Here is an 18,542-nt window from a genome sequence, read left to right on the forward strand (position 1 = left end):
CCATGAATTACTAGTTAAGCCAAGTTAATCCGGAAAATGGGTCCAACGACGATATTTGAAGAACAGTGAGAGTAAATGGAACATAGCTAAGGCAGAAAACAATATGACCTATTATATCAAATGAATATCCTCAAAATCTCACTCAAAATAAAGAAAATAAAGTAGTTTCCAAGTATTCAATTGATCATTTAAATAATTATGGTACTGTTACGGATTTGTTTCCTAATTTGGAAATCTTCCCTCATCGGGCCATTTCGGAAGATTTTCCTGATAGCGCAAGTAATTTTACATTTGAGATTTTTAACTGGGCTTAAAAAAACGATCTCATGATAGAAAAAAAAAGTACTCAATAACTAAGAAGTCATTGTTATATTATATTATATTCAAAAGACCCTTTTTTATCTTTACTTCAACAGTTTCGCTATACACTCAAATCAACAATGAGTGGATCAAATAGACCTTTTTTAAACAACGATTTGCCCAATGATCACGATGATGATTCTTTTGAAATAGGGAGAGATGATTTAGATCAATCCCATACAAATTTTGGATTTTTAAGATCAGGAAGACCTTCAACTTCATCTTCACATTTGAATTTGAAATATCTTTTGGATTCACCTAAAAAAGTTACAAATTCAGTTATGTATTTTTATAATGAAAAATTAATACCCAATATTGGACTTTTATTTATAATTTTATCACAATTTTTCAATTCAATTATGGTTGTTGCAACTAAATTATTAGAAACAGATCCTGAATTTACAGAACCAATCCATCCTTTCCAAATCTTATTCGTTAGAATGATAATTACATTTGCTGGTTGTTATGCTTATTTGAAATATATCAAAAAAGATGTAGAAATCTTTGGACCAAGAGAAGTTAGATGGTTATTAGTATTAAGAGGTATTGTTGGATTCTTTGGTGTTTTTTCAATGTATTATTCATTAATGTATCTAACAGTTTCAGATGCAGTTGTTATAACATTTTTAGTACCAAGTGTCACCGGATTTTTAGCATGGGCAATTTTAAGAGAAAGATGGACTTTAGTCGAAGCATTAGGTGGTTTAGTTTCATTATTTGGTGTTTTATTAATTGCAAGACCAACTTTCCTTTTCGGTGAAAGATCATCTTCAGGAAATGATAATCTTGAAACTTCAAATCCAGAAGAAAGATTAGTAGCTACAATGGTTGCATTAGTTGGTGTCTGTGGTGCAAGTGGTGTTTATATTGTTATTAGAAAAATTGGTAAATCAGTTCATTCTCTTGTAACTGTTGAATATTTTGCTGCTTTATGTGTTATCATTTCATTAGGTGGTATTATAATTGTACCAGGATTATCTTTTAGAATCCCACATACTAGCAGACAATGGTTCTTGTTTTTCGCATTAGGGATTAGTGGTTTTTGTATGCAATTTTTATTAACTGAAGGAATTCAACGTGAAAAGGCAAGTAGAGCTTCTGCGATGCTTTATACACAAATGTTATATGCTATAATTTGGGAAGTTATAATATGGCATCATTTCCCAAATATTTGGTCTTGGTTAGGTATTATAATTATTTTAGGATCTGCATTTGCAGTTATTTATTATAAACCAAAAGAAATTAAGATTGATGATAACGAAAATAATTATTCTGTTTTAAGTAATCATGATGATTCAAGTTTAGATCAATCACCAGTTATTAGAAGAACTCGTTCAAATACTAGTGGTATTTCATTAGATGATTATGATGAAAATGATCGTAATCATTAATTATCAATATTTAAAAAAACAAACATTTCATATTCTATAGAGGTTTTTTTCCCCCCTTTATTTTCATTCAACTATATAAAATTTTTATTTATAATACATTATGTTTTTTTGTTTATCTTAATCACTGAATTCTTCTTCAGGTGGTGGAACGTAAGGTGGAGGTTTAAAAAATTCTTGATCTTCAACAACAGCTTTTTTGAAACCTTCTTTATCATCACAATAATGATATAAGTAATCTAATTCTAGATCATGTACTTGTCTTCCTAAAATGATTAAAGAATGTAATGGTTCACCTGATTCATAATCACATAATTCTTTTAATGTAGCAGCTTTAAAAGTTTGTTGTGGTGAACCTAATCTTGAAATTGCTACAGCTGGTGTATTTGGTGTATAACATTGTTCTTGTCTTTTTTCTTCAATTTCTAATAATTGTTGAGCAGCAGTTTCAATACTCATATATCTTGGAGGTTCATAAATTAATCTACCTCTTGCCATATTTTCAATACTTTGTTCTTTAACTTTAATATCTAATAAAACTAATGTATGTAAACCAATTTTTCTATTTTCTAAAATTTTATTATAAAAACTATCAGGTCTCCAATTATCAGTAAAGAAAACAAGTGAAACAGTTTGACCAAATTGATATAATTGTAAACCACATGCACCAACTGCATTCATAACTGATGCATTATGAATAGCTTCAGTTTGAATACCTAATTCTCTAGCTCTAATAACTAAATCAGTATGAGTAGTAGCACCAAAAACATCACCAACAACCAAAAAGGCAACATCATCTTGATCAGCACCTTCTAAAATTTGATCACTACCACTTTCAACTAATTCTCTATCAGCTAATATAACTTCACGACCATAAAATTCTTCTAATTTTTCTTTACTTGCAGCCATTAAAATTGAAGTATAAGCTTCTAAGTATACTCTTTTACACTTTTTAACAACTTGTAATCCACGAACAGTGATATCACTTTCATAAGAAAGACCTAACCCAATTAAATATAACATTTTGATTGTATGATCTGTATTTTACATGAATCAAAAGATCCATCAAAATAGTGCCAAATTTTTTTTTTTAATTGGTATACTTATTTTTATTCCGACCATATAGCACATGACTTTCACGTGTAATTAGATACCCTCGGTAAATGCCCAAATCAGGCAAATGCTCATCTCATTTTCGTCTAAGCCTTTCATTTCAACTTTCAACTGATAATTCAACAATTTAAAGCAATAAATAAGATAGTGTTCAACTTGATTTCAATCTAAAGGAAAACCATGATATGACGGACTGGAGACATGCTAAAAGATCACAACTTAAGATAATAATTCCAGTTTTAATAACATGTGGTATGATTTATTTATCATGGGTTTATTCATATTTTATTTGTTGGAATGAAATTTATAAACATCATTCTAAATCAACAGGAATTGGATTAATCATTGGTAATATATTATTTATATTGTTGATTTATGGAATATGGTTTCAAATATTGATTATCGGACCTGGTAAACAACCAAAAGTTCCCTTATTCAGAATTTTACAAAATGTTGATGAAACTGGATATAATTGTATTGAACCACCTGAATATTTCATGTGTAGTAAAGATGGTTTCCCCATTTGGTGTTCTGAATGTCAAAGTATTAAAATAGATAGAAGTCATCATTCATCAGATTTAGGATATTGTATACCTAAGATGGATCATTTTTGTACATTTTTAGGTGCAGTTATTGGTAAAGAGAATTATCATTTATTTATACAATTATGTTGGTGGTGGTTATGTTATTTCATATTCATTGGTATTTCAATGGCATGTTTCACCAAACAGTATAAAGATAGAAAAGGCTCTGTTAATGCCAATATAATTATTGTTTATGTTGCCGTTATTGGTTGGATCTTGATGATATTTGCCCTTTTCTCAAGTCATATTTATTATATTTACGGTAATAAGACTTCCATTGATGATATGAGACGTAAAAGGAACCGGAGAACAAATACATTATACGATGAATATGTTAGTTTGAAGCATAATGATAAAAGGTATATCTTGAGAATAAACCCAGATAATGATAACATTTAGAATAAAGGTTTTAAATTGAATTGGATTGAAATTATGGGTTCATCGCCTTTAAGATGGTTATCCCCATTAGGAAGAAAACCGGTAAATTCAGATAATTCCGACAAAAATGCAAATCTGGAGAAGGGATTAGCCAAAGATTATTATGGAATTGTGGGTGATTATAAGGAAGAAATTAGTGAAAATTCACTTGATTGGTTGCACAAGCGTATTGATTCTCAAGATTATGTAGCAGTTACTTAATAGCATGTGATTTGATGGTACGTTATGCGTAGTTTTAATTGGACCCTTTTGCTACATAGGTAGGATTCCCAAGGGTTATGAAAATTGAAATATTTGTATATATAAGCACACGAATTCCTTCTAGCTTTTCAAAGTTCAATTGGAATTGTTATCTCCTCAGATCATACACAATTGTAAAGCAACAGTTAACACACATATTATAATGGCACCATTGAAAGTCGGGTTCGTCGGTACAGGTATCTTTGCCAGTGATTTCCATTTACCAGCTCTACAAGCAATTCCTGAACATTTCACCCCATATTCAGCAACAAATAGAACCAAATCCAAAGCTGAAAAGTTTGCAGAAAAAGCCAAGATTGATGGATCAAAAGTTTATGATACAATTGAAGAACTAGTTAAAGATGATCAAGTTGATTTTATTGATGCTTTAGTTCCTGTTCAACATAATTATCAAGTTATTAAAACAGCGGTTGATGCTGGTAAACCAATCATTATTGAAAAACCATTAGCTGCTTCATTGGAAGATGCTAAAAAAATTGTTGAACTGGATAAGTCAACTAAAGTACCAATTTTGATTGCTGAACAATGGGTTTATTTCAAAGCTATCGAACTTATTAAAGAAAGATTAACCAAGATTGGTGATGTTGTTTCATTTACCCATAAAGCTATCCAACAATGGAATCCAAATAGTCCATTCTTACAAACTAAATGGAGACAAAATCCTGAACATATTGGTGGGTTTTTATCAGATGGTGGTGTTCATCAAATTGCACTATTAACTGAGGTTTTAGGTAATATAGAATCAGTTTCAGCAAATACAAGACAACTTCGTGATATTTCAGGTGATGATGATATTTTATTTTCAAGTGTAAAATTAGCAAGTGGTGCAATTGGTACTTATACTTACTCTACTGTGTTTGCCAACAATAAACCTGAAAGTTCATTGATTATTTATGGTACAAATGGTTCAATTTATTTAGATTATACAGATAAAGATCATATCACAATTGATACTTATGTTGGTGAAACTACATCAACAAACCCACAACATATTGAATTCAAAGAAGATTTGTTTTCTGAAGGTATCCAATACGAATTTGAAAACTTATATGAAGCAATTACCTCGAATGACAAATCTATCTTGAAAGCAACACCTGCGAAATCATTCCATCATTATGCTTTCTTTGTTGCTGCTATTGAAAGTTCTAAGGATGGTGGTGGTGCAGTTAAAGTTGCTCAATTGTGATTGTATAGGTACTATTCTGTTAAAGTATATTTGAAATATAAGAAAGAATATAAACAATAAGTTGTATTGATCTCAAATATTTGGAATAACGGATTAATTTAACCAATTTCTTTGCTCTTTTCTTCTATAAAGAAGCAATAATCCTTCTTCTAGTCTTTCTTTTGACTTATAAAATTATCTACCCTCATCCTTGCTTAAATACTTTTTCAAATTCTGACTTTTTTAAATCTTCCTTTGAAGATTTATATGTCATACTTTATCCATTCGCGTCCCGTAACAACGATTTCTCCATACAATTAAAAAAAATTAATTTTTCCGATGAGCAAAAAATCATTGTTTAATCAAAAAAATTAAAATTGACAACCACAAAACCAAAAAAAACACAATCAAAACAACGAAATCACAGTTTTCGTAAAGGTGGTTTAATTTGATACCGAGGATGTCTTCATTTGGTCCCGGTGGTCTTCACGATGAAGATGAACAAAGTGAACTGAATCCTGCCGCTGCTGAAAGAACACGACTAGTCACGCCTGATTATAATCAACAACTAATTGGTGGTAGTTACGGATCTTTGGATGGTGATAACGAAACTGGGTTAGCTGAAGGTGAATTTAGACAAGGTAAAAACAGAATGAAGAATAGGTATAGGTTACAGATTTATCTTGTGTCGTTGATTATTACATTTATTGGCTGTTTTTGTATTATTAATTTATTAATGTTGATTCCAAGAAGTGAAGAATTTGTTAATCAATCTGTGGAGATGGATATCAAAAGTGTTGAATTAGAACATCTGAGTACTCAAGGTATATTATTAAGGGTTAAAGGTGTTAATGTTATGGATTATGATAGTATAGAAAGTCCTTATTTCAAACAGATGTTCAAAATGGGTGGTGGTTTATTCAATACTGCTAGTATAAATTTACAAACTGTTAATTTAACAACAAAAGTTGATGGAAATTTAATAAATATTGGTGATGTTAAAATTCCAGATTTTGATATTGATATTCAACATGGTCATGAAACTAATTTAGACTTATTAGTCATGGTTAGACCAAATACTAAAGAAATTATAGGTTTAGTTAAACAATTTTTGAAAAATCCTGATCAAATCTTTAAAGTTGATGGTATATCAACTGTTAAGATTCATTTAGGTCATATTCCAATTGGTGAATTTAAAATTGATTTTTCTCAAGATGTTATAGGTGGGAAATATATTCAATTTAATGATCATGATATACATTTAAAAGACTTACAATTTGATTCAAATCAACAAGATCAAGGTTATAATGTTTCATTTGCAGTTGATGTACCCAATCCTGTGAAATATAAACTGTTTGGATTTGATATACCTTCTTTAGGTTGGGATATATTAATTAAAGATTGCTTTGGAGAAAATACAATAAATTTAATTGATGGTTCTATTACAACTAAAAAATTTAAACTTTCACCTCTGGACAAAATATTAACAATAGAATCAAATACATTAATTGATCATTTAAATCCAAGATTATTGGAAAAATGTTCTTTAGATAATGAAGGAAGTCCAATGAGTATATTAGTTGATGAATTTGTTAATAATAAATCATTACCAATTAAAATTAAAAATTCAAAAGGTTCAAAAGATTTCCCTGGATTTATTAATGAATTTTTGAAAACATTTGAATTCAATTTTAATTATAGTTCTAATTTTGATACTGCAAATTTAATACATAACGTATCATTAGATCGTTTGAATTTTCAATTTGAAAATGGTGATACAAATAAACCAGTTATTAATGGTGATATTAATTTATTTATTAAGCCACCTTTCAACATAACAGATTTAGAAATCAATAAAATAAAAGGTATACCACATTTATATCATAATGATGTTGAATTTGGTGAAATTCATCTTGATGATTGGCATGATTGTATTAATGTTGAAACACCAGATGGATTATTATATGTTAAATTTACAATGAATCAAGAAAATTTACAAATTACAAATAGGAAAATATTTGGGGAAGTATTAAATGAAGTTTTAGGTAAAGGATCAAGTAAAATCTATATTGATGCAATTTTAGATTGTTTAATTAATACACTGATGGGAGAATTTGAACTTGATAAATTACATGCATCAAGTGATGCAGATATAACAAGAGGTTTTATATTACGAGGTTTTGGATTATGAATAATTGAGCTATGTTTTTTTAGTATATAATGAGAAGTATTTATTTGAAGGAAATTTGCTATGATTTTGGATGCTATTAGGAAATTGCTATGGAACTGTTAAGGTGTTATTTTTTTTGGTTTTTGATTTTATTTTCGTTTTATACCGTACGTTTAATGAACATATCTTTTGTTCTGACATTTCTCAGTTGTAGTAATATAACTATCCTGTCTATTCTTGAGCATCATAATCTTAGTTGTGTATAACCATATTATCCATTAAACATCCCCATATGGATAACTATTCTTTTCCATCTGCGTTTAACTTAACCAATCAACTAATCATAATCATTTACTTTAATTGATCAATCCAATCAAGATTCTTATCACATTTTTTCAATCCATTAAACCCATTTTCTAATTTTTCCACTTTATTATCAATTTTATTAACAACATTATTAATTCTATTTAAATATTTATTAAAATCATCATAATGATTATTTGATTGATCAATTGATTCGAAATTTATTGATTTGTATGGAGTTGCTCTTATGGAAGTCCAATCAGTGGGGAGTGTTGATTGTGGCATGTTTATCCTAGTTGTTTGTTGTGTTTTGTTGATGTTGATGATGAAGTGACGTTGGGTTGCATTTGTTGTCATTTTGATGGTGAAGTTTTGATTTGTTTTGATTTGTATGCATTTGAAAAGCTGATCTGGGGCCCGTTTTCCTACAAATCTGATTACGTCATCCCATACTTAATGAATTCGCGATCACAGTATAACTGTTGTACAAAGCCAGAATAGGTAGAGTAGGAACTCCACCTAGGTAGAGTAGGTACTCCACCGTCACAGAATAGGTAGAGTAGGTACTTCACCTAGGTAGAGTAGGTACTCCACCTATAGGTAGAGTTGGAACTCCACCTATACACTCATCGGGATTCGCGAATAATTTAGAGTACATAGTTAACAAACACAAAGCCAGAGTTGGTACGGTTCCAACTCCAGTAAAAAAGAGTAGGAACAGTTCCAACTCCATTAAAGAAGAGTAGGTGTGGTACCAACTCCAGTAAGGAAGAGTAGGAACGGTTCCAACTCTAATGTTAACAGTGTAGAAATCGCGAATAATTTAGAGTACAATATACTACGTTAAATCGATTTTGTGTCATGAGTTTCGAATATGAGTTTGGAATATGAGTTTGGAATATGAGTTTCGAATATCATGAGTTTGGAATATGAGTTTCGAATAATCGCATGGGTTTCGAGTATGAGTTTCATGAGTTTCGAATATGAGTTTAGAATAATTGCAGGAAAACCCGCGAACAATATATAGTACACAAACACAAACACTAAACACCATCTTCACGACAGCTACGCCAGTTCGTAATTTCTCATATTGGAAATTAGTATTGTAATGTTGGGTCTGCAAATCGAATGGTGCCACTCATTAACGCTATACACTTATGTGTTCAACATTACGCTCGTTTTTGCGGCAATACCGTAATAACTTCATCAGTAAACTAGCTGCAACACCCCTGAGAATCAGTATACCTGAACAAAATTGCTCTCCATAATATGACTCCTTATGCTCTTCAACTGCTTCTTTCGTTGTTGAGCTACGGCCAAAAAACCCAAAACACAAGTTTCAAAATGCATTTGAAAAGCTGATCTGGGGGTTTTCCTACAAATCTGATTACGTAAAATTCGCGAAACCTCGGAATTTGTATGTCACGTGATATTGTTCTTATGGCTATTTATTCCTGAATCTCTGAATCTATTATTTTAGAAATTTCATAGATTGTACAGAACAGTTGATTGATCCTTTGAGTGTTGTCCATTAGAATGTTAGGATTGTTTTACCAGTCGTGCTGTCGTATTGTATCACAAAAACTGTAGTTAAGTTGGCTGATTGATTAAGCGAATTCCGACTTCTCAAGAATAATTTTCCTGTTGCGATCGAGGACCAAATGCCTTATAGTAAATTGGTATCATGTTGTACTTTATAAGTTATAAGCATAATAGTTTATGAAGGGATTTAGACATTGTGGGCTTGAAGACCATTTATTAAGGGGAAATGTATGTCTTTATTGTACCTCGTAAAATTATGATTACTTGTTCTTGAAAGTGGGTCAGATTTATAATAATGGATTACATCAAAGAAAATTCATCAATTTTAGTATCCAATACAGATATTGAAAAACCTAACTAAAATACAACTTATACATCCAAGAAGGTTATTAATCTGGCGAGCTAGGAAACATTTGTATTCAAGGTTGATATAGTTTAAATAAACACTTGATATCGCGCGTCGTGTTTCAATGATGATAACCATAGACCATATGTGCTATTGATTCTATTTAATTAGTTAAGGCGCTGATCCACTATTTATTGATACATTTGTTAAATTGATTTTTCATCGAGTCATGCGTTGTTTGGGGTACAATCGCGATGTATATTCGTTTACCATCAGGTTTTAAGGCGTATATGCTGAAGGGTATGTTGATTTGCAGTTGGCTGGTGTTATTTGTTCATGTATTTAATAGAAACTCCTAATCAAATTACAGCAGGTGCTTTTGCTCTTCATTATTGCTTCATGGAAAAAGCTGTGAAACCAGAGGGTTGGATTACGATTATTACAATTTTGATATTATTAGTTCTATACAATTAAAATTTTACAACGACGTTTATCAAGTTAATTTATGTGTTCTGTTGCTTTAGCTCAATCACCAAGGTCAACCCCACTTACACCTCAACTTTCTGGACTGCCCAAGGCACTGATATTAACAGTTTGTCAGATTTTCTTTCTTCAGTTATCAGAGAAGTCTCGCTATCAGCACCATCATCATTATCATCATCATCAGGTGACCTAATAACGACATACTTCCCATCAAAAATAGTTGCTAGCTGCTAAAGTTTTATCATAATTTCCATTGTCGTTCTGTGGTTCATTTGAATTTTGTTTAATTCTTCGTGGTACTTCCCTTTTAAAATATTTGATATATCCAATTTAATTAGCTTCATATCTTTAAAAACTGTGTATATTCATTTGGGAATGGTATTGAAATACCAGTTAAATTGCTCTTTTGATCCTCATCTTGTTATTGTTGGCTTAATATCAGAAAGTAACAAGCTATCAGTGATGAATCTGTAGATATGGTGGCCTTTTGTTTCATCAACATCTTTATTATCATCTCATTCAAATTCTTACTAGCATCATTTTATGAAAAATCACATTAGAAGTCTGATGATCTTGGTTGTTTACAATTCTGAAATTTGTTAAATTTGAATAAGCATTTATTTATGATCCTATAAAAAAAATTACCCATACTAGTAAATTAAAATGTGAATAGTGTTATAGAGTTAAAAACCTATAGATGAAAAAAGGTTTACAACTGAACTTACAAGATTCAATTTAATCTAACCTAGAAGAATGAGTCCATATACGGTAGAAGAAGTCCAATATATAGTCAATGTAGCTAGGTGTTTGAATATATGAAGAAAAGGAAAAAGTAACAAGAAGGAAACAATGAAAAAAAAAGTTTTTGATTTTTTTTTGAAATGTTTGAACTTTGTACAATCGAGAAAAATGAGTTTAGTGACACGATGTGTTGACAGAGTACAAGCGAATTTTTGTTACAATAAATTAAATTAAAAATGCAATTAATTAAATTACTTCATTATAGAATTGGTGTGGTCATAAATTCGTAAGCATATTTCTTATTGTAGCTAAGTGAGCTGCTATGCGTGGTGTTATTTCTTGGAAAGATAGGAATGTAAATGGTTGACATTTGCTCTTTTGGAAAGTCCAACTCGTCTTGGAACTGGTGAATTTCTTGAACATAATTCAGCCAATGTAGATTTCCTTTTAAGTGGTCGTTGTTGTGGTTGTGGTTGTGGCTGCGGATCCTGTATAGTTTTAAAGTTGGTGGGTTGTTGTTGTTGTTCTGTATTGGTTTTTTTAGGTGATGGAGATAAGTTAGGGCTTCCATTGATTATTTGATTTTGTTGTAACGTATCATTGGTTTTTGTATTGAGGTCATGATCAGAAGTAGTATCGTTGTTATGATCTTTGTCCTGATGATCTGTAATAGGTTCTGATATTGGGATTGATTTTGGTTTCATTTCATCCTGTATATCTTCACCTTGTCTCTTGTCTTGTTCATTTTCTTCTTCTTTTTCTTTATAATCATCGTCACTTTCATCACTTTCTTCCCCGTTTACTTCTTCAATTTCTTCCCCCTCATCCTCAATTTCAACATCCTCATAAGATATATCATAATTTTTTGTTTCTTTATTTCCATCCCTATCCTCATTTTTCACAGATTCATTGTCAGATTCATCCAGTAATTCACCAATACTTTTCTTCTTTGATGATTCTTTGACAGATTCCAGAAACTCATTGTGACTTATAGCTTCCAGTGGTTCATCTCCTTGATCTTGACTGACCTCATCCACTGTTTCATCACTTTCCAAAACGGTTTTAATATCATTTGAATCTATATCATGTGGTTTATCTCGACTCCCACTTCTACCATTACCAGCACTAACCATACTTGTCAATTGAGTTGATTCTTGTAAGATACTGAAATCTGATATCATCATAGATCCTTCATAATTATCTGGAAGTAAAATACTCATTAAATCTTTTGGTTTCTTATTTAAATTTGGTGCAGTCTTGGGTCTTTTACCGCTCTGTTCAACTGAAGATTCTTCTATTGATTGTTGTACTGGTTCCGTAGCAGCTCTTTTTTTCCTTTGTAAAGTTTTGAACGGATCTTCACCATCTTCTTCATCTTCTGAGTCCAGCACTTCAAAATCCAAAGGTCTCAGATCATCTTGTGATTCAGCGGTTGGTTCTTGACTAATGGTCTCGTCACTGAGACTCATTCTGTACCATAAAATGTGGCTATTTGGCAAAAAAAAAGCTGTGAGATGAATGACTTGTTGATGATAAGCCTATGATTCTTGATTTATGGATCTTTAAATCTTTTTTTGTTCTGTTCTTTAGTTGATGTTTCTATGATTTATAGATTTCTCAGATTGTCTTTTGTTTTGATTTCAAACTTCACCAAGACACGAAATTTTAAAAGCCTATAAAAAATGGTACGCGAAAAAAGATGGCACTAACTTACCATTTATACCTTCTTCTCCAAGGTCGTCTACTTGACTTATAAGGGAGTTGAATGTCTTTTTCTTCATTCATACCACTCTTCCAATATTAGTCGCAAGAAGTTACAGCTTTTTGATATTCATACTCACTAAGGAATTGCTGGTTTTTCAACCAAAGTTATCATCAATTATATTCAAATCTTTAGATGGATTGGAAATCAATTGGGTTAGAATGAAGGGATATACCATTTTCAACATAAGATCAGATCAAATCCATTGCAGTTGTCATTGTTGGTCAGGTCTACCCAGACACCACCCAGTAATGGATATAGATTGAAATAGTTGGCATATATCAATTCAAAAATTGGATGATCAAGTTAAGGGTCTAAATTTATTAAATGTTGAAAGTTTGGTATTTTCTGTTTCCTGAGGGATCGAAATACACTGACTTAATGATCTAGGATACATTGAAACTTTACAAAAGGAAATGCTATCAAGGTCGTGAGAAATTTGTTTCTTATAATTTTTGAAAACATTTTATTCTATAATATGGTTTCTTTGGCGCATCCCGGATTTTGATCATTTATGTTCATAATTTCATTTCTTCATTTTGAATTTAGAAGCATAAAACTTTTGGTCACTTATATCCATTTTGATTTGATTTTTTGGGGGCCCCTCTTGATTTGAGGAAATCCAAAATGCTTCTTTTTCATCTATAATTTTAATCATAATTATGATTGAAAAATTTATAGCCCTATGCTTCGGTAATCATAATTGGAAACTTTTAATAGTTTGACCTTTTTATGATTGGTTCTTTTTTCAAACGATTATTTTTCTTATTCCCATGTCTTAAATTTCAAAAAGAATAAAAGTCGTTCCCAACATTATTGATGAAATTGTCTACTAAAGGATCGATCTTATGAAATGGTTGTGTTTCTAAATCCTTGGTGCTCATGATTGAAAGTTTATTAAATAGGTTAACGGGTATGGTTGACTTGATATGTATATTCTTTTGAGTTTAAGTGGTACGTCATATGGGCCAACTTTTTGCATTTATGGCTATGAGGATGTCTATTGTTGGTTGTACTTTGAAAGTTTATTTTTAGAATGATGTTTTATTTAAGCGGGTGACTTAGGGGTTGAATGCCTCTATGATGAAGGGCCTGGTTAGTATGAGCAATTCATTGTTAAACTGTCTGTTAAACTTTACGTTGTCTTACACAGATTTTCAATGGTTTTGTAAATCAGATACTGGGATCAGTGAGTTATAAGGTGATTATAGTTCACGTCGGATTCAAGATAATTCAAATTTCCATTCACTTTAAGCTTTTTTTGGAATTGAATCTACTAGAACTAGAGAGGTATGATGCGATTTAGATTGAAGTCGGTTGATGATTTTAAAGCTTTCTTGACCTTAAGTAGATGGCTCTTTTGCTACATCTTTGTGAGTTTCACAACTAATCAAATTTTATTTTGAATATTTACTAACATAATATAACTCATAAATAAAAATTTAGGAACAAAGAGGATTTGTTAATCCATTGGTCCAATTATAAGAACCCAAAATCAATAACATCATAATGAATGCCACAATAATACTAATAAATCCATATCTATAACTTTTTGGTGATTTTATTGTATAAAGTTCCACCACAAATGTACTAACTGTAGATAAAGTACCACAATAACCATCTTCTAATCCTTGTATCATATGACATGATAGCACACTATTAACAATTCTACCTGATCCATTTGGTAATTTACCTCTATTTAATAAATTCAATATGGCCATTATGAATGTTGAAAAGATATTAACAAAAAATGTCCCCATAGGAAATGATTTAATCTTTGGATTCAAATATTTAGAAGCATAGTAACGAGTCCAACATGCAATTGGTGAAACAATACATGCAAAGATCCAACTTCTCCAGTTCTTAATACTTATAAGACAAATAACTGCAATCCATGATAAGATACCCAAAATGACAATAGAAGTTTCTAAAACTTTATAATAGGGTAAGATGGGGTCATATTGTTTAATTAAATGTTTCCCAAAATGTAAGCCAGCGATAGAAACACTCATTTGTGTAATTATAACAGACGCAAATTCCATTATACCATAAGCACCATTAGGATAATTATAATTTTTCCCAATGGAAATATTTGCCGATTTAACAAAACTTTCTAAAATAAGTGAAGAAAAAGAAGAAAAGGTACCACAGAATCCAGTAGTTAATCCTGTATATAATGGTTGTGATGCTTTGGGGCCTCTACCAGTCCATGCCTTGTTGGATTGAATCAACATACCCATGATTATACATGATGTAAAATTTGCCCATATTATACCTCCGACATAAACACCATCATAAGTTGTTAGCACCACGATACCCTTTCTAGCTAGGACACCTATTATAGCAAAAAACGTAAGGATAGATAATAGTTTGAGTTCTTTTAGAATTCTATTTTGAGCTTTTGGTTGGTTTTCATATTGTTTAGAATCAATGGGAAGTTTATCTTGTTTTGATTCTGTTGTGCTATGATTCTCGGGAAGGATATGGCTTAAAGACTCCTCATTTTCTGGTGCTTCTGAGTTCATATCAGCTTGAACAAAACAATCAACAAATCAATTCAAGGTATCTTTAACAAATTAATTTGATGAATAAATGACTTTAATATTAGTTTATAGAAAAGTAAAGCCAAGAATATTTTTTGAAAAGACTCATTATCATTCGCGAATTCATTTTCTACTTTTCAAAATTAAATTTGACAAGGACGAGTTTCCCGATTTGGATTTATCAACGAAAAAACCTTTTCCTTCTCTTTTGCAATAAACATTTGTAAACAATAGAGAAGAAAAAGACACAAGCGTCTGCTAACTACAAAGATGATGTCCCAGATATCCTTCCAGAATAACTCTGGTCCACCAAAGAAGCGTCAAAGACTCGTGACATCATGCTCTCAGTGTCGGAAGAAGAAAATTAAGGTGGGTATGGTGGCTGCAGTATTACAATGAGCTCAATCTAACAAGTTTAATTTTAGTGTGATAAGAATAGACCACATTGTAATGTTTGTCTAAAGCACAACTCCACAGATCTCTGCACTTATCAGGAGCCTTCATGGGATAAAGCAGGGAAAATATCTACAAGCGCTGATTATATGAATGCTGCTAGTACCCCCATGGCTCATATTAACTTACCTCAAACCCAACCTAGTCCAACACCTCTATCATCCCATTCAAACCAATTAGACAAGCAACAAACAGGACTAGCAGCTGGATCTTCATATATAGATCCAAACAACAAATCATCAAGGTCTAGTAATACACCTGAGTATCCAGATGTTAGAAATCAATACTCATTTATTGATCCAAATTTAAAATTCTCAAATAGTTTCAGCTCAAATTCAAATCAATCAAATCAAAGCTTTAGATTAAGTGAAAAAATTAATTTCACTGAGTCAAATTTAAGAGGTGGTGACTCTCCTATAATTCCAAATAGTTCTGGATCAGTTCCAAATGAAGTTACAGAAATTTCATTTTATGATTCCAATGAACCTATAAGCATTAGAGCTGGTAGATTGATTGCCTCTGCACCATTATCACTAAGTTCATTAATTCAAAGGGATCCCTTTTTAAGAGTCACATTGCTCAAAATGCGGAAAGAGAGAAATAATTTAGCCCCAATAAGTCATTTAAATTTCAAACCAGAAGAATTATTAAAACAATTGATTGTTGATGATGCCTCAAATGATGCAAAATCAGACTTAGCTTTCAAGACGCGATTAATGGAGAATGAAGGATTAGATGAAGTTAAAGGTACAACTGAACGTAAAGAAACTCAAATATTGCATATTCCAGGTTCTGAACGTGATACTTTATGTAAAATTCAAAATCTTTTACCAGAGGAAAAATTAGTTTGGTTATTAGTGGATAAATTCTTCAGATCAACTCTAGCTGGATTCATACCATTTGTTACTGAAGAAAAACTTAGAGAAAGATTATCATATTGTATCAATAAAGATGAGAATGACAATACAAAATATGTTATCAAAGTTGCATCAAGATTCGATTTTTCGTATCTAGGAATGTTATTAATTATTATGAGATTAACTTATTTAAGTACAACCCCAAAATCAAATAATACTTCAGAAGAGATTTATATTTTATCAAACCCAATAGGTATCCAATTTATAAACGCTGCTCAGATGTGTTTAAATCAATTCAAGTTGTTGAGAAGAGGTTCATTAGCAGTGCTACAATGTTCATTATTCATGAGATTATATCATAAATATGCACCGGAAGACGGTGATGGATCTGATGGTGGTGATAGTCAAGCCTTTTTAGGACTATTATTACAAATGGGTAGTTCGATTGGATTAAATCGTGATATGAAACACTCAAAACTATTGCAACATGAGTTAAGGTTACACAATCTATGGAGAATGGTTTGGCATGAGATTGTTACTTTAGACTTAACTCAAAGCTTGAATATGGGGAATCCATTTTTAGTGAATTCAAATTGTTTTGATACAGACTTACCAAGGCTAGAAGACAATGTAAAAAACAATACATTAATGGATCATAATATTTGGAAAGCTGTTGTTGAATCTTTTAAAACAAATAATGAAATCAATGAGCTTGTCAGAGGAATTTTGGATGATATTTTAAATCTGAAAGAACCTTGTGTTTTAGAAGAATTACTGCCCAAAATCCAGAAATTAGAGAATTATACCGTGGAAAATATAGGTACAACAAGTTGGATTATAAATTTAGAAATCAATAATGTTTTCGATGAAATTAACAAAACTTTCAAACTAAAGACATGTATTGAATTGAGAACTGCACTTTATGTTATTCATTATCATATTTACTTAAGATCTGGTAGGTTTTCAAGTTTGATCAAAGTCTTCGATATCTGTGTTGAATTATTACCTATGAGCTTATTAATTACAACAATGAATAATGGTAAAACTAATTATTTTGATGAATTATTTGGATTTGGTGCACAATTATTATTAACTCCCTATATATTGGTTTCATTACAAAAAATATGTCAAATTTTGAAAAGTTTTTGGGCAAGATGTTTGGATTATAAATATAATTATCCCAAACAACAACCAAGATCAATGATTATTCAACAAATTCATGAAGAAACTCAACGCAAATCAAAGATTGTTAAAGATTGTTTCAACTCTTTAAGTTCAACTTATTATCAATCATGGAGGACAAGTAAATCTCAAAACGTGATTTATAATTTATTACAGAATGAGTCAAATAATCTTTTCGATAGAACAAGTGATATAAACAAAGAATGTGAATCTGTAGCTGATGAGGTAAATCATTTCAAAGCTTTACCACAAAGAAATGAATTGAATGAAATGTCAATCAATGAATTGGAAGCTCTATTATCAGCATTAAAATATTCACATTATGAAGTATCATTGAAAAATAAATTGAAAAATCGTAAAACAACAATAAATCCAACAACTCCAGGTTTCAATTACCCTTCAAATATTTCAGAAAATGGAGTAAACACATCATCAATGAATTCAACACCAGCTTCAAATAGTACATCAGGAATTTATACAAAAGATACAGATTTGTCAAATATTGAAATTGATAGATTATGGTTACAAATGATTAGCGGTAATAATATATTCAATGATGGGTTAGGTAGTTTGAGTGGTGATCAACAAGCTGTTACTATGTTAGGAAATGAACAGGATAACTATAATTTGATGAATTTTGATAAATTGATAGGAGATACTTCACCATATGATATGTTGGGTGATATTCCATTCTATAAAGAGAGATAGACATCATCTAACATTTGCAATTGATTATCCGATTTGTTCCTGGCCGCTTAATAAACATTACACCAGCCTAAAATAACCAAAACGGTATCCTTCGTAGTCCTGAGTTTTCCTATATACTTATCTCTTAAGTATGAGTGCATTCA

The 18,542-nt window shown here is 30.9% G+C and overlaps 9 protein-coding genes across 9 annotated transcripts; 5 read left to right on the forward strand and 4 right to left on the reverse strand.

Annotated features, from left to right (window-relative positions):
- Nucleotides 1-440: 440 nt before the first annotated feature.
- BN7_1956 (DMT family transporter) lies at nt 441-1,751 on the forward strand (the record flags this gene model as incomplete). The annotated part of the gene is made up of 1 exon (XM_011277462.1): nt 441-1,751. The coding sequence occupies one exon, from the start codon at nt 441-443 to the stop codon at nt 1,749-1,751; it is 1,311 nt and encodes a 436-aa protein (XP_011275764.1).
- Nucleotides 1,752-1,868: 117 nt separating this feature from the next.
- DPH5 (diphthine synthase) lies at nt 1,869-2,771 on the reverse strand (the record flags this gene model as incomplete). Its single annotated transcript, XM_011277463.1, has 1 exon — nt 1,869-2,771. One exon carries the CDS (start codon nt 2,769-2,771, stop codon nt 1,869-1,871), a length of 903 nt encoding a protein of 300 aa, XP_011275765.1.
- A 275-nt stretch (nt 2,772-3,046) lies between these two features.
- Nucleotides 3,047-3,844, forward strand: PFA5 (palmitoyltransferase PFA5; the record flags this gene model as incomplete). The annotated part of the gene is made up of 1 exon (XM_011277464.1): nt 3,047-3,844. One exon carries the CDS (start codon nt 3,047-3,049, stop codon nt 3,842-3,844), a length of 798 nt encoding a protein of 265 aa, XP_011275766.1.
- A 442-nt stretch (nt 3,845-4,286) lies between these two features.
- On the forward strand, nt 4,287-5,330 carry BN7_1959 (Gfo/Idh/MocA family protein; the record flags this gene model as incomplete). Its single annotated transcript, XM_011277465.1, has 1 exon — nt 4,287-5,330. One exon carries the CDS (start codon nt 4,287-4,289, stop codon nt 5,328-5,330), a length of 1,044 nt encoding a protein of 347 aa, XP_011275767.1.
- A 439-nt stretch (nt 5,331-5,769) lies between these two features.
- Nucleotides 5,770-7,500, forward strand: TAG1 (Tag1p; the record flags this gene model as incomplete). The annotated part of the gene is made up of 1 exon (XM_011277466.1): nt 5,770-7,500. The coding sequence occupies one exon, from the start codon at nt 5,770-5,772 to the stop codon at nt 7,498-7,500; it is 1,731 nt and encodes a 576-aa protein (XP_011275768.1).
- Nucleotides 7,501-7,830: 330 nt separating this feature from the next.
- On the reverse strand, nt 7,831-8,067 carry BN7_1961 (uncharacterized protein; the record flags this gene model as incomplete). Its single annotated transcript, XM_011277467.1, has 1 exon — nt 7,831-8,067. The coding sequence occupies one exon, from the start codon at nt 8,065-8,067 to the stop codon at nt 7,831-7,833; it is 237 nt and encodes a 78-aa protein (XP_011275769.1).
- A 3,159-nt stretch (nt 8,068-11,226) lies between these two features.
- Nucleotides 11,227-12,363, reverse strand: BN7_1962 (Midasin; the record flags this gene model as incomplete). Its single annotated transcript, XM_011277468.1, has 1 exon — nt 11,227-12,363. The coding sequence occupies one exon, from the start codon at nt 12,361-12,363 to the stop codon at nt 11,227-11,229; it is 1,137 nt and encodes a 378-aa protein (XP_011275770.1).
- A 1,735-nt stretch (nt 12,364-14,098) lies between these two features.
- Nucleotides 14,099-15,181, reverse strand: BN7_1963 (FluC/FEX family fluoride channel; the record flags this gene model as incomplete). Its single annotated transcript, XM_011277469.1, has 1 exon — nt 14,099-15,181. The coding sequence occupies one exon, from the start codon at nt 15,179-15,181 to the stop codon at nt 14,099-14,101; it is 1,083 nt and encodes a 360-aa protein (XP_011275771.1).
- Nucleotides 15,182-15,741: 560 nt separating this feature from the next.
- On the forward strand, nt 15,742-18,399 carry BN7_1964 (fungal specific transcription factor domain-containing protein; the record flags this gene model as incomplete). Its single annotated transcript, XM_011277470.1, has 1 exon — nt 15,742-18,399. One exon carries the CDS (start codon nt 15,742-15,744, stop codon nt 18,397-18,399), a length of 2,658 nt encoding a protein of 885 aa, XP_011275772.1.
- Between the last annotated feature and the right edge of the window lie 143 nt (nt 18,400-18,542).

This window comes from Wickerhamomyces ciferrii, contig 00043, assembly GCF_000313485.1.
Source record: "Wickerhamomyces ciferrii WGS project CAIF00000000 data, strain NRRL Y-1031 F-60-10, contig 00043, whole genome shotgun sequence".
Classification (NCBI taxonomy): domain Eukaryota; kingdom Fungi; phylum Ascomycota; class Saccharomycetes; order Phaffomycetales; family Wickerhamomycetaceae; genus Hansenula; species Hansenula ciferrii.